The sequence below is a fragment of the Sus scrofa genome, chromosome 16, assembly GCF_000003025.6.
Source record: "Sus scrofa isolate TJ Tabasco breed Duroc chromosome 16, Sscrofa11.1, whole genome shotgun sequence".
NCBI lineage: Eukaryota > Metazoa > Chordata > Mammalia > Artiodactyla > Suidae > Sus > Sus scrofa.
In genome coordinates, this window is record NC_010458.4 from 48,765,043 (window position 1) to 48,780,962 (window position 15,920).

At 43.2% G+C, this 15,920-nt stretch overlaps 1 protein-coding gene across 10 annotated transcripts in view; it reads right to left on the reverse strand.

Annotated features, from left to right (window-relative positions):
• ZNF366 (zinc finger protein 366) overlaps positions 1-15,920 on the reverse strand; it is a 340,164-nt gene that overhangs the window by 56,439 nt on the left and 267,805 nt on the right. For 7 of the 10 annotated variants that reach the window (XM_021076721.1, XM_021076720.1, XM_021076717.1 and 4 more), the window contains 2 exons: positions 15,615-15,899; positions 13,086-13,236 (listed from right to left, as the gene is read on the reverse strand). In XM_021076721.1, the coding sequence (XP_020932380.1) occupies positions 13,086-13,143 (58 nt within the window). In that variant the 5' untranslated portion in view covers positions 13,144-13,236; positions 15,615-15,899. Of the gene's footprint in view, positions 1-7,134; positions 7,368-13,085; positions 13,237-15,614; positions 15,900-15,920 lie in introns of those variants that run through there. The other 3 variants (XM_021076724.1, XM_021076723.1, XM_003134035.6) reach the window with 2 other exon arrangements.

Here is a 15,920-nt window from a genome sequence, read left to right on the forward strand (position 1 = left end):
CTCGATTAAGGGGGAGAAGCCACCATCTCCATCCAGGCAGGGGAGTTTTGTCCAGGCTGAAGCAATCCAGAGGCTATTCCGGTCCTCTCCCGGGCTCTCTTCCGGCCCTGCTTCCTTTCCCCACCCCTCCGACAATAGCCCCCTCTTGATTTCTGTTCTAAGCGAGAACGGTGAGTCCCCGGTGCAAAGGAAGTTCTAAGGATTCTTTCAAACTGGGAAGAGTGAGGGGTGTGTGCTGGCATCTGCTCCTTGGCAGCCATGCTGGAGACACGGGGTCCCCCTCCCTTCTCCCAGAGGCAGGTAGCAGGGTTTCTTGTTCCCCTTCTTTGGCATTCAAAGGAAGAAACTGGTAGAGTACCTCTTTTTCCCAGAAAAATTGGGAGATACTCTAATTTGTACTGCTGCTTTTAAATATTTTTTTCCAAACTGCTGAAAAAGCCGAATACCTTTTTGGAATAATGTTCCCAAAATACCTGTCATTCCCCCCACTCAGCCTTCTTTACCCTGAGCCAGTAGCCTGTGGATAGGCAGTGCCTTCATTAGACTGCGAAAGGCCTAGGAATCCACTCCAGGTGATTCTGATGTTTGGTTCTCAGAACCCACTTGAAAAATAATGCCCCAGACCTTTACTCTCTGAGATTATTAAGGTCCCTTGGTGTGGCATTATCTTGCTGGGTGAAAAAACAAAAATCATGCCTAATATTGCTCAGAGCTGAATAGATTTGTCTAGTAATACCACTCTCCAAGAGGGAGTTATGTTGTCTTGAACAAGGTCAAAGTTTAAAAAGGGGCTTTGTAACTCCTTGGAACAGGGACCCACATTCTGAAATCAGTCTGTAGACACAACAGGTGAAAACCCTAAGGCAGTGCTGCTCACATCTGAGTGTGCATCCGAATCACATGGAGATCATGTTCAAATGCTGGTTCTGATTCAGAGGAGCTGAGGTTCTGCTTTTCTAACAAACTCCCAGGTGATGCCAGGCTGTTGTTTCCTAGACTCCATTTGAGTAACACTGCCTAAAGGGATACTTAATTCGACAAAAAAAAATTATTACCTGCTTTGTCCTTAATGAGAAACCTGAAAAACAAGCAACACCAATCCAGTGACCTTGAGCAAATCTCTTACTTTCTCTAGCTTATCTGTTAAATGAGCTGGTTCCTCATCTCTACAATGGGGAGAATAAAGCCCTACTTCTTGGAAGGGGAGGGCTAAGTGAAATGATGTATGTAAAGTGCTTGGCAGGCCCCAAACTTGGAAATGACTCCTCCGTAAATATTGCAGGGGCAGTGGGTGCTCCTGTGGTTATCTCATTCTCCGTTAATAGCAGTGGCTGTCACAGAATGAGGTCAAAGTGAGGCCATAGCAGATCACAGGAAAATAGGAGAAAGGGTGAGAATGGCTTCTGTGTGCCCTGGTTCTTGGCACTAAAGAGATTTGTTTTATCAACACGAACAGAGAGGTTTTTTCAGTTCCTACCACGAATAACAGAAACCTAGGACCTCAATGTTGTAATTATTTTTATACTTATATTGACCACTTTAAATTTGCCAAATAAGTGCATAACTGCCTCAGTCCAGTATTTGTTCATTTTGGCCATCTCCACTGCCTAATTATATAAAGGAAAGGGTAGTGTGAGCCACAAGGATATCGCATTTCCCTCCCTGAATTCACTCCTTGGTGTTTGTGTAAACTCAGCCCAAGTGGCATCCCTTTAACTTGGATTTACAGCCCTGCCTATAAAAAACCAGAGAGCACTGAGCATTTCCTACAAGGCTAAATCCTGACTCACAAGGAAAAACAAATGACCACTCTCTCTCTCGCCAAAAATAATGTGCTAACCCATCATCTGCCCAGAAAACAAATGGAAAATAAAATGCAACCAACAGCCTTTTCTGTGTCTGTATCTGATAAATGTTTATCTCCCAGGAGCAAGTGAGTGGGGTCCTTGCCAAGATGATACATTAATGTGCATGTAGCAGCTGCACATGGGTAATGGTGGGAACAAGCCGTAATTCCAGACAGTTCAGAGGGGGAACAAACATGTCAAGTTGGCAGTCTGGCATTGTCCAGATCCCCTAAAAGTATGACTAATTGTTTCACTTATTAATTGCTATATTTGGTATTATATAAAGATAGCCTATTTCACTCTACAGCCCACATATTTATTGTCATCTCTTCGACAGATATTTTTTGGACGTCCATTATATGCCATGTGCTACTCTAGGCCTGAGGCATACAGCAGTGAACAAAGGCCCTGTCCTCACGATGCTTACATTGTAATGAATTTGTATATTATACCTAACTTCTGATGAGGACATGGCCTACAGTCATACCACCCTGAACACGCCCAATCTCCTCTGATGAAGATATGTTTTTATTCTTTTATCTAGATGTCACGGTTTTATCTAAATGTATTTGATATTTTGAATAGTTAAAAAAAAAAAAAAAAAAGACCAGCCATCATTACACCGTTTCTGAGAGCATACATCAAAATAGTTGTTGTCTCTCTGGAGTTCCTGTTTGTTGTAGCACAGCAGAAACGAATCTGACTGGGAACCATGAGGTTGTGGGTTCGATTCCTGGCCTTGCTCAGGAGGCTAAAGATCCAGTGCTGCCGTGAGCTGTGGTGTAGGTCACAGATGCGGCTCAGATCTGGTGTTGCTGTGGCTATGGCGTAGGCTGGCAGCTGTAGTTCCGATTGGACCCCTAGGCTGAGAACCTTCATGTGCCGCGGGCGCAGCCCTAAAAAAAAAACAACAAAAAAACTTGTCTATTTCTGTCAGGCGGAGACCTGTGTACACTGCTGCTCTATTTATTAGCCAAATAAACATGTGAGAAAAAACTGAGCAATTTAGGTAGAAACAAAATCAAGGAAAGCAGAACTTTTTCTATAAGTTGTATATTCTTCTTATGATTAAAGCAGATTTAACTTGACTTCTGAGTGCTGGTTTTTCAAACTGCAGTATCAATCTTTTGGCTTTCTATGTCAGTATTAACTTAAGGACAAGGATCTAACATCTAAAACAGGCTCAGCACAACCCACACTGTAAAAAGGTAAAAACAAAGCCAAAAAACTTATGAGACTGTGTCTATAAATAGTTTTAAAAATGAATAGAAAAGAGTAATATCTACATTTTCCTTGATTAAAGAAAGAATGCATACTTACTATAAGACCCAAGTATTATAAAATGCATAAATCAAATAATGGTATTCATACAGAATTATAGTATTTATAAATCTAAGTAATTGCTCTTTTATGATTTACATATGGTTATAAAACATTGATCTCATCATATTGGTTGCATATTCCTTACTCCATAATACAAACAGCTTCTAGAATAACAATTTCTGTGTTCAAAACTAATTTCTAGAAAGAACATTCAATGCTAGATAGAAATTACGCTTAAAAGTATAGTTCTTAAAACATACATTTTAATGTCAGTGCAGTCCTGAAGAAGACAGAGCAAGACAGTGACCACTCGTTTTAGAGAATCATCGGTTGTCAGCATCAGAATCTCTTAGATCATCTAGAGCAGTGGGCAGGGGAGAAGATGAGTATAAACACGCCCCAGGTGAATTCTGACACACACACACACACACACACACCCCACTTTGAGAGTCACTGATTTGGTCCAATCTCATCATTTTACCAAGAAAACTGAGGTTCAAGCAAGTGAAGAAACCTGTCAGGTCACATGTATAGGGGACAGTAGAGGTTGGACAGAAGAGAGCAGAAGTGTTCTGACTCTCAGTCTGGTCTTTGTTCTCCTGTTCTGAGCCACCTTAGAAGATACTTTTTGCACATTAGGGTAGAACAACCCAGTTGCAATTTGCTCTCCAAAGGTTCAGTTGTCTGAACAAGTCTCTCTTGTATCAGAGCCTCTTCTTCTAAGAAAAGAATCTCAAAGATTTGGGTTATTGGTGGTAGGTATTTGGTTGTTGTTGTGGTTGTATCTTTTGCTTTTAGAAAGTGGAGAGGGAAGTTTAATTAAAGACCTAAGTTAAAGTATCATTATTACTTTACAGACTAACTGGCATGTAGGTTTTACATTTCAGAGCAAGAGGAAAAACAGCAGTTGGATCAAATACGCGCGCGCGCACGCGCACACACAGACACACAGACACACACACACACACACACTGGTGATAGGTGTATTCTATTTATTGGGGATAAAGTAAAGTGGCTCACTGCTAAAGTATTTGAGGAGAGGGATTTCTGAGTGTGCTTAGCCCTCACTGTGGGGGGAACATGTCACTTCAAGTCCTTCTCTCTCTGGCTGAGTCATGGAACTGCCAAGGTCTCCAAAAAAAAAAAAAAAAAAAAAAAATTCTCTAGCCCTTCACCGCCAGGGAAAAGGTCACCAACAGCACAGAGCTTGGGAACTTGGGGAAGTGGGTGAAAGGGACAACGCAACATCTACGACATCATGTAGTCTCTTCAAACATTCATCTAAGTTGAAGAATTTTATCCCAAGACAAACTGTCCCCTCTATTGAACAGCTGGCATCTTAATCAGGATAAATCTGTCATTAAGGGAGGTGAGCATCAAAACATTAAACTCTGCTTTCCTTTGTTTTTCAAGAATTTGGGGTTCAGGCTAGCTTCACTCAATGTGTGGCCAACTACAAAGCTATGAGGAATAATTTTTGTTCTGACAGACTCTTGATATGGTATTGATCAAGGATAATGACACAAATTACCTACATTCAAAAGAGACGGTACTCTTAAGTATTAATATAAGACTTAAATAATTACAACCGACATTGGTTGACTCCTACTACTTGCCCTGCTTTGTGTTAATCAAGTTACATAACTAATCTTCTTTAATCCTCACAACAACTCTATTACGTTGATGCAATTTGACATTAGGGGAAACTGAGGTTTAGAGAGATTAATTACCTGGCTGAAGTGTCACATGGTAAGACGACAAAGTTGGAATTGAAACCTAGACTTGTATAACAACAAAGCCTGTACTTTTGATGCTCTGTTTGCTCTCATTTGGTTCACATCCCAGCACACAGACCTACAGGACACATCCTAACATAATTTAACATTTATGCGGCAAATTTGTAATTTAGTTATAGGTACTGTTTTGGTATAAATTAATTAATGCAACTTCTGTGTGTCAAATTCTGGCTCATTCCAAGCTGGAGTTCCCCTAATGATATCACAAAAGAGCCTGTGATGACCCCAAAGAAGAATCACACACTGGAAGTTTCCACAAATGCCAACTCATTCCTTGGAGCTGAGTGAAGACAGATTGGTAGATTGGTAGCAACTGGGCTAAATTAGTCAATGGCTTTTTTCTTTAGGGAGCTGAATTTTTCCCCCCAGTATCCAACAAATATTCTCATATATATATATATATCAGACAGGCTTGAGGAGGGGCTGGGTTCTGTGCCATCGGCATACCCATTCTCACCTTACTTGTCTTTGGTCAGTGTGACTTTGCTGTCTTTTTTTATCATATTGTGTTGCAGCTGACGTTTTTATTCAATAAACCTAGTAAGAAAATGTTCTGTGATGTTGTTCTAACGGGGCATAAAATTAAATACATTATCCAGGGAAAAATGAAACTGAAAGAAGCAAGTAAAAATCACAGCCCTGAGTTTCGACGGGGGGTCACATTTGCTGATAAAAGACGCAAAATGCCCAAGCCAATCAGTCCTGGCTATGTTTTGACCAAGATCCATGAAATGGAGTGGCTAGCCTAGGTGGTAGGGGGCTGGAAATCACTTTTAACTGTTATTAGCATAATTTTGCCTCTTCAAGCAGGCAAGCGCTAATCACGTTTCTTTTCCGTTGCTCATTTCATAGTGCTCCTGAGAAAAGTCTCTTGGAAAAGGGAGAAGAAAAAAGAAGTCTAGCTAACGGAACAAAACCCACATAACAGTCCAGTTCTGTCATATTTTCTTATTCTTATTAAGATGATGGCTTAGTTTTTGAATAAAGATTAATTCCTTGATTGTGGTTAATGCACAGTCTGGCCAAATTATAAATGAGAGACCAGCTATTTTTATCACACTCTTCACATCCCAGATGACTTCAATCAGCAAATTTCATAGAAATGAATATAAAAAAAACCCTCTGCCCGTCCTTTGTCTTTCACCCATTCGACACCTCTCTGAGCTGAATGATTAATATTAGTAAATACACACAGGCTTTCCAAGCAACCTTGCTGGCCTGTTTTTGACAATGTGATCATGGCTCCCTGGCAGCTTATCATGACGAGTTCTTCACCACATTATCCTGACAAATTTAATTGAAGCAAGTTAGACTTGTAAAAACCAGTTTCTGTAAAAGCTTGACTAGGTTGCTGTGTTCTATTTGGTGCTTGAAAAACCAGGCACGGGTAAATATTTTTCAACACCCAGCCTGGTTTTTTCACTCCTATTGACACAAGTGATCAATCTCAATCTTCCTATTCCAGTCGCATGTTGTTTTCAAAACTAAAGCTACATGTCCCCAAATCGTTGCCTTCTTTTGTGTGGCAGATGACATCCCCCACTGACAGTAGATAATAAATTTATACTCAACCCCCATGTGGAACCTGAACACATCAGTACCCCCCCCATGCAGCACATATCAAAAGGACATTCCCTTCTTTTTTTCCTCCTACTTCAATGGACCACGTTAAGATGCAGAACAACAATAATAAATTAACATTTCTCTTTTGAGGGATGCTGAATGAAAAGAACAAGACAAGGTGCCTCAATCTAGACAATGGGTAACAAAAACCCCAGAGCAAACCACAATTCTTAGCAGACACCCTGATAAGGTTCCTAGGACGCAATAGTAAGGAAGAGTGAATTCTCCAGTGAGACATTCCAGTGGCTCCTGGTTAACCTGGCCACCTTATCTGTGCCAAAATTCAGATTTAAGACTTTGTCCTCCTTAGCCCCAAGGCAAGTCTATGTTCAGTTCAGCCAGCCTCAGCTCTGCAAAACATCAGAATTCTCCCCCCACCTTTAAAAAAAAAAAAAGGATAAGTTTAAATTCTGGGCCATCCTTCAGTCGTACCCTTTGGTTAAGGATTCTACCCAGGAAGGCATTTTTCTATCAAAAGTGCCCACAGCAATATGCATCCCAGGGACATTGAAATGGAAGTAGAAACAATTGCATGGGTAACTTACCAGCTCCTGAGTCTGAATGGCTGCAGCAGCCCCCGTGCTTTACCTGATCCCTTGCCTCTCTGTCTCTCTCCCTTTCTCTCTCCCTCTTTCTCTTGTGTACAGATTGCAGGGAACTTAAAGAACTCGCAGGGACAGTGTTTCGAATGACTTAAGAAAGAGAACAGGAACAATACTTCGTTCTCTTTTTCTCAGATGAGTACCTTCGGGAAGAAGGAAGGAAGGGAGGGGAGAGGGAGGAAGTCAACAACCCTTTGCTTTCCTGAAAAAAAATAAGGAAACAGAAGATAGACATCTCATTTTCTCTTAAACAAAATGTTGGAAGGGGCAAAAAAAAAAAAAAAAAAAAAAACTTTGAAAAAGGAATTCCTCAAATATGCTCTCTGCCCTGGGAGCTTTAAAGAGATGAAAAGCCTTACTGGCCTAGCCTGTCCAAACAAACGGTGTTCCAGAAAAGCAGCTCTCCTGAGCTTGCAGCCTCTGGTATCTAGTTTGCAGAACTGACATAGCCAAAGGGGAACAAATCATGTCATGTCAACCTGAGCAAAGGAAGGTTTGGTCTGTTGTGCTGAGGCAAACCGGCATCCCGTGAGGCTGGGCAGTGCACAGGTCAGCCAGGACACCTGGCTCTTCCTAGGCTCTTTGAAACACTAGTGCTGCTGCAAGGCTTCAGCTGGACTCGAGAGCCTTACAGTTCTTCCTGGATCAAATAGCAGATTTATTTGTTTATGGTCACTGAGCTTTATGCAATGGACCAAGTGAAGCTGTTATCTTTGTTGATGGATGAAAAAGCAAGCAAGCAAGTAACTTGCCACACTGCTGCTAGACATAGTTATCTAAGAACTATTGTTTATATTGTCCTATCCTTTACACATTCTTAATGCTTCTTGGATTTAGTCACCTCTGGAAAAAACTGGAAGGTGATTTCTAGTTTGTTTTCAAAATATGGACCAGGTCTTAGATAAGTCAGCTACAGTTTTTGAAAAGGGATGGGGAGGCTGAATAGAAGGAGAGAGAAAATTGTGGGAATATCCTTTACCAAGTTAGGGGTCCTAGAAGTTGTGTGGGCAGGTGTGAGCTCTGTTTAGGGTTTGTCGTATTAGAGGTAAACATGGTTTAAAATTCTCTGATTTGTGTTGGGTGTCTTATGCTCCTCTTTCATCTGGTTAAGACAATTTTTCACCAAGAACAGGAACCAGCAGTTTTGCAGATCTTTGTGGTAGCAAAAGAAAAACAGCTTTAAGTGCTTCCTTATTTCACCCAATTGTGAAAAAATGGGGTGGAGAGTTACACCTGAACACAAGGAGCAATTCAAGTGAATTCAGGGAAAGGATTCTGATTCAGTCTCTCTGTAAGACTTTTATTGGATCCTGTGGGCTATAAGATCATTCATTTATACAGTTTTCTTCCCCCATTAATTATCTATCAATCTATCTCTATCAGAAGGTGTGTGTGTGTGTCAAAGAGAACATATTACTCAGTAAGTTTGTACGAGCCAGTTCAGAGTCTTCTTCTTTGCATGCCCATGCCACCAATACTGGCACAACACACGGCACTGGATCCCTGGCATGGGGGACCCAACCCCATCTACAGATGGGATCACCGACACCCAGAGAAGAGTCTCCACCCTTTGCCCAAGGTCACACACATCAGTGACTGAAACCCAAAGGCTCATAGCTCTAGTGCTCTTTGCCCTCTGCTGGCCTTCCTCTACATCCTGCCTTTGTAGAAATGGGAAGGAACACGAAAATGAAAATCTAAGAAAGCAAGAGAAGAGCATGAGGAACGGGGTGGGGGAGGGGTGGGAATGGAGGCTTGGGAAGCAGCAGCAATTCTGGGGGCAAACCTGTGAGTGATCATGAGGATCAGGAGGCGAGCTGCTGAAATGAACAATAACAAGTGGGAGCAGGTGGGCGGGAGGGGAGGGCGAGGGAGGAGAAGGAGGGAAAGGCTGGGCTGGGCTTCAGAGGCCCCAGGCAGCAGAGGCAGTGAGGGGACTCAAAGAACAAAGCAGCTCAGGATGCAAATGTCTCTGATCAGCTGGGGAAGCAAGGACAGCAGCACGCAGCCCTTCCCATATTTGCACACCTCATGCAGCCTCAGGGCAAGGCCAGGGCTGAGCCCCAGGAGCCCCGTCAGAATCCAAAGGATTTCCCTTTCAAGTCTGCAGAATGTGGGGGCCGTCACGTTGAGGCGTGTTGTTTTCTCCAAGGCGGCCGACCCGCCCAAAGACAGCCTGGATGGGGACATGTGCCCTCCGAGCTGGATGGCTTTGATGTCACGCAGCCAGTTGGGAGCTGGTGGCGACATCACCTCTGGAAAAGCTGGAAGGCGATCTCCAGGTTTTCAAAATACTGGCAAGCCGCACAGGTCTTAGGTTAAGTCCGTCACAGTTTTTCAACAGGGATTCTCAGCCCTGCCTGTGCCAAGCTCTTCCATCCACACAGCTCACTGTAACCCTCCTGGCAGGCTCACAGAACAGGCTTCTCCCTCTTTCCCTGCTCTGCCAAGCATATGGAAAGGATCCTCTAAAACTTGTAAAACTACCCACTGGGTGTCTAGAAGCTGAAATTCCAAAGTCCTTCCCATCAGGTTTCACAGGAGAGAGGTCTCACCAGGTGACTCGGGCTGGTGAGGCTTCCTCTCCAGCCATCTCATGAGTGATTCTGATTCTGACGGATGATGAATGGATGTTTGTACTGCAGACAACTGAGGAAAGGCATGTGTAAAAGGAGATGAGCAGGTGAGCTCCACATTGCATTGGATATTATAGAGATCATTTCATTAGAGAGAGAGGGCTGCAAGCTCAGGGCACAAGGAGAAAAACCAAGGTTAAAATTCGATGAGACAAGAGCAGTGACCCAAGACTCAGACCCAGCACTGCAGAAACATGAGCTCTACTCAAAATGTCTTCCCATTTCTGAAGCATCTCCTGCTTCTGATTATCCAGAACCCTAGGGCTATCTGTTTACCTACTGACTGATTTAACCCTTGGCCATGGAGGGTGGGGAAGTGAAGAATGGATTGAAATATAACCTATGTTCAGAACAGTGCACAAACAAATAAGTGTAGACGTCAGTGGACTTTTACAAAATGAACACAACTGAATAACAGACACAGAACAGGAGTCCCCCCCCACCCCAGTGGCCCTCCAGCCTCTACCTCAAGCGTCACAGGTTCCTAAATTCTCACAGCTGACACAGATGCATATCACGTCATTTACATAACAAATGGCACTGCAATCTATTTGTGAGATTTGCCCCTACTGTTGAGTGTAGTTGTGGCTCAGTCACTGTCATTGCTGGAGAGTGTTTCATTCTGTGACTGTACCACAATTTATACATCTACTCTACTGAAGACGATGTTTGTGTTGTTTCTATTTCAGGGCCATTACCAATGGGCTGCCAGGAATATTCTCGTCCCTGCCAGATGTAATGTCTTTTTAAAGCCTGGTGCAAGACTCATTTCTCTCCAGGAGGATTGTCCACTCCAGTGATTCACAACCTTTTGTTTGGTTTCTTGGCACCCACTTCCTCTCACATGGGACGCATGGCATACATTTTTTTTTCTTTAATTCAAATGGATTCAGTTTGAGGACATGGTGATGCCTTTGGAGATACTGGCAGAGTTCCCGAGGAGCTTCGGAATAGGTTGGTAGACATAGCTCTCACTTCCTGCTGCAACCAGGAGATGCTAATTCCTGCCACTCTGAGTCACGCTCCATTGCCTCCCCATGTCCCTTCCAGATTCTGTGGAAATTGGGACTCCCCTTCCTCGTGTGGGCTCCTCACAGACAGGCGACGTTTCATTATACGAATGTGCAGAAGAGATGGCCAAGTTCTGGGCCCAAAACTGCTTTGAAACTTCCTTTGTTTCTTTGATTTATTCTCTTCATCTTGCCAAGCCCTAAGATCCTCCAACTCCCAACTCCCCAAATGTGAGAACATTCATTTCTTTCTTTCTTTTTTAGTTTTTTTTTTCTAAGCATGAAAAGATGACATGAAGGATTACAAACAAGTTACTAAAGAAAGTCTATTTTATGCATCTAGTTTCCTCATTCGACAAGTGGAGATAATAACACCTATTTTTTGTAGTCTTAGGAATAAAGAAGAGCTAAAATCTTTCACACACCATGTGCAAGGCACTGTTCTAAAGACTCTACGTATCACAACTTATTTAATCAGCACAACAGCCCTATGAAGTAGGTGCTATTATTGCCTTTTATCCTCCCTTTTTTTTTTTTTTTTTCTCTTTTTAGAGCTACATCCATGGCATATGGAGGTTCCCAGACTAGGGGTCGAATTGGAGCTGTAGCCGCCGGCCTACACCACAGTCAGAGTAACACGTATCTGAGCTGCATCTGCAACCTACACCACAGCTCACTGCAATGCTGAATCCTTAATCCACTGAGGGTGCCCAGGGATTGAACCTGTGTCCTTATGAATACTAGTCAGGTTTGTTTCCACTGAGCCATGACGGGAACTCCCTCCTCTTTTTTACTAGATGAGGAAACTGAGGCAGGGAGATGTTACACTACTTCCCAGTGTCACACAATTAGTAAGATTTCAAGCCCAGGGGATTCTGGGTCAGAGCCTTATTTCAACCACGAAGCTAATTTACCCTGCCCTCTGAATAAACACTGCTTGTCACATAGTAAAAACTGGTCCCTAGAATTGGAGAACATGTTTTATAATAAAAACAGTAAAAACGTATAGCACAGAGGCTCTTTCAGTAACCATTTAGTGAGCATGTCTTATGGACCAGAAGGCCCCATGCTAGGTGTGGGTGATGCAATTATGAATTTTACTTCCTGGTAGAGAAGAGTCACTTTCAATCAAACAAATCATGCTTGGATGTTTAAACAATTACAATTTCAGCCACTACTCTGAAGAGGAAATCTAGCAGTTAGGAGAGCTTGTACTCAGGTACCAAATCTGGACAAAAGGTCAGGGAAAGTTCTTCCTAAGAAAATGATTCGTAAACCGAGACCTGAAGAAGGAGCAGGCATATGCCAGGCAAAGATGGGGAGGCAGCAGCTCCTGCAAAGGGCAGCTGGGAGGTCCACATTCAGATTCTGAACTTGATCCTAAAATGAATGGGAAATCATTAAAGATTTTACACAGGAGCAGGACATGGTCAGATTTGCATGTCAGAAAGCCTGGCTGACGAGTGGCTGGCTGTGGAGGGGCAAGAATGGAAACAGATGAAGACCTGTGAGGTCTAGTCTAAATCTGGTCGTGACAGAAAGGGCTATCAGGAGCTGCAGGGACCATGTTAGTGCCTAGAGGGGTCATGGGTGGCAAAGTCTGAAAGCCATGCTGGTATGTTGTGTGACAAGAGTTTGCTGGGGAGTGAATATAGACAGTGCCTGGCACACAAAGAGCTGGCTTATAAAAGACTCACACTTTTGAACAGCAACGCCTTCTACCAGGTCCTACCCCATCCCCCAGCTCTAGAGCCTCCAAAGCGGGGAGCCTACCTGCTTTTGTGCCACCCCCTGGTCCGCTTGCCTTCCCATCACTGTCCTCCCATGCAGCCCAGGCCTACATTTCTTAGCATTCACCCAACAGAGTTCCCTTTCTTCTGGCACACAGTCAGTGGTGCTACCGACAGGCTGGTGGCATTCTCAAAGCTGGCCCAGGAGAGGTGAGCTGAGGGATAGAGCAGAACTCAGGGTTTGAGTTCTAGACTTGGGGAAAACATACTCTAGATGTTCTGTGTTAGGACCCAGGCTGAAATTCTCGCCCGGTCCTGAAAGGAAAGTCTGCTGTATGTGGTAGACTGGTGGCATTATGATTTAGTTACACTATGAAATTTTAAGAACTAGCCTGTGGACTTAATAACCAAGGAGCACCTGCTTTCTATAGCAAAATGCCTTCTGAGCACCAAATGTCTGATATCAGCAAGTAAGTATTTTCAAAGTGGGAAATGGCAGTAGATGTATTAAGAAGCACCTGTAGGTTTATCGTCAGGCCAGGTGAGCAAGCATCCTCCTCCAGTACTCACTTCCATTATTCAGCAGGGCTCCATTTTCCAGTCTTCCTCCAGAGTGGTTGTGAAGGCCTTTTCTTCCACTTACAGGTGCTCTCCAAGCACCCTAAGATCCTACGTGTCAATGGCACAGAAGAGACAAAAAATTATTTTTATACATTATATTAAATATTAGAGTTCCCCTTCCTTGATAAAGTTGACTAACAAGTCTCCATCATTATTTTTCATGGCTGTCACATCTTTCCTTAGTTTGTACCAAACCCAGGATGTTTACAGCCTTGAGAAAATAGCACTGAGCCTTGCTCCATGTTGGGTGATTCATGATCCCCTCAGAGGTGGCTGATTCTGTTTGTGCCTCTACACCCTCAGTGCCAAGCTCTGGCACAGGAACATCTACCCAATCTTCCAAGACCATGTTGACCAGATCTCTATGGTTCGCCTTGTCATCTCTCCAGCCCTACACGGGTGAGACTCAAGGTTGCTGAAACCTATCTGCTTTCCCAGTCATCTGGGATCCAGTTCACATGAGGGGTCAAACTTCCCCCTTCTTCAACCCTATTGCCATACCTTTCAGGCTCCTTGGGCCTAGACTGGGGTAAACTCAAATATTAAATGAACCGTGCAGCTTCATATGTAGTACAATAGGATGTGGTGGGGATCATGGCAAATCAAAGAGTCCATGATCCCACCTAAAGTGCTTTGTGACTATGTGAGAACATAGGCCGAGTGTGACCAGATCTTTTTTTTTTTGCCATGCCAGCAGCATGTGGAAGTTCCCAGCCAGGGACTGAACCCACACCATAGCAGCCACCTAAGCCACTGCAGTGACAACACTAGGTCCACTGCACAGCGTGAGAATGCCCAGGTCATCTTATTTTTAAAAATAATCCAGGAATCTGATTTTTACCTGGAATTTTTTTATTTTAAACTTTATAATTGAAAATACACTGTTTTTAAAAGATATTAAGGCATTATTAATCTTTTGGGATATAACAATGGCATGGTGGTTTGCTTTTAAAATATATATGATGAAGTATTAACAAATGAAATGTGATTTGTTTAAGATTCTACATGAAAAACGTAAAAGTCAAACATGAAGGGAATCTGAATTTGATGATTTTTAAATATGCCCACAAATTCTCCAATATTTTTCTCCTTGAGAAATGGGGTCTAATTCCCCATTGCTGTGTTCTTCTAAACACTTGCACTCAGTCATTTGTCCCTAAAAAGAGGGAATAACACAGAAGTGATGGGGAGTGACTTAGGGGCCAGGTCTTAAAAGCACTGAGATTTCCTCTTCCCTCACTTTCAGATTGCTCACTTTGGGGGAAGTTAACAGCCACGCTATGTGGAAATTTAAGTAACACGTGGAAAGGGCCACGTGGGCAGGGACGAGGCCTCCTGCCACAGCCCAGTGACGACACCATCCTGGCAATGGATCATCCAGCCCAGTCAGGCCTTTGGATGACTAGAACACTGCCACATTTCAACGGCAATCTCACGAGCTCCTGAGCCAAACCACCTAAGCGAAGCTGTCTCTGAACTCCTGACCCACAGAGACTGTGACATAATAAATATTTGTTTTTTTTAAGCCACTAGACTTTGGGTTAATTTGTTATACTCCAAAAGATAATTAATACATTAGCCCCAGGGAATGCTGGTGGCAACCACAGTTTGACTCTGAAACTCAACATGTCTGTTAACGGCTACACACACCTCCACCCACCACCAAATAAAGGGGGTCAGCTTTAAAGGATCACATGCTTATCCTGTCCTACATGGAATTCCTGAGAAGAGAATGTATTAGTGACCCCTGATATCAATGTAAATGGGCTGTAAGAGTTCAGCTTACCATCCATGCTACTGATTGGTTTATTTCTCACCCGCATGTGTCACTGACTGGGCAAGTTCTCTTTTTCAGGTGTCTCTTTTTGATAGATTTGAAATTGTTAGGGGTTGGAAGATCAGCAGCTAGTTTGTTTTACGTAGTGGCACAATTTCTACTTAATGTTATGAGTGCTTGATGAGTACAAGTTAATGCTTCTGAGAGCTAGATATTGGGAAGATTTTATTTTCTTTAAAGAAAAAAAATTGACAGAACACTTAGACCAAAAGTAATCTTACTTAGAAACTAATGCAGACAATAGAATGTTAAGTTTCATGGGAACCCAGACTTTGCTGGCTCCTTGCTGTATCTCCAGTGTCTGGAAGTCACCTGGCACATGGAAGCTTCTCAACAGACCTTTGTTGAACGAATGAATGAGTGAATGAATGAATAAGACCAAAAAGAAGAGGTTCAATTGGAGGAGGGTGGAGTTCCATCCATTATGCCATCTCCTCACTTCCCCCATCCCCTCTCAAATGTCACCATCACTGAGGCATTTTTGAGGCAAGCTGACTCCTTGAGAAACTCAGTTTTAAATGTGAGGAAGAACCCTCACTGGGACTACACGTGAGTAGACTTGGTCTCCCACCCATGTCATTCCACTTACTGGCCACAAGGCCTGGCAGTAGTTTTCACTGCTCTTCTTTGGTGCTGATTTCTTCTTTTGCAAAATGAGATGGAAGCTCTCAGCCTTAATTCCAGTGGGGTCATGAGTCTGTCCAGGCTTCCTCTTCTTTTAACATTCACCCCGAAGGAGGCAAGTCGCCACTTGTGAGGTACTTTGAAGCTGACAAACCGGAGGCCTCAGAGCGATATGACCAGAGGCACACAGCTTGGCAGATGACCTGATCTGACTGATGTTCAAAGCAGCTGTCGGTGAATAGCAGGCAGCCTGCACAAAGGAGCCAGCCAA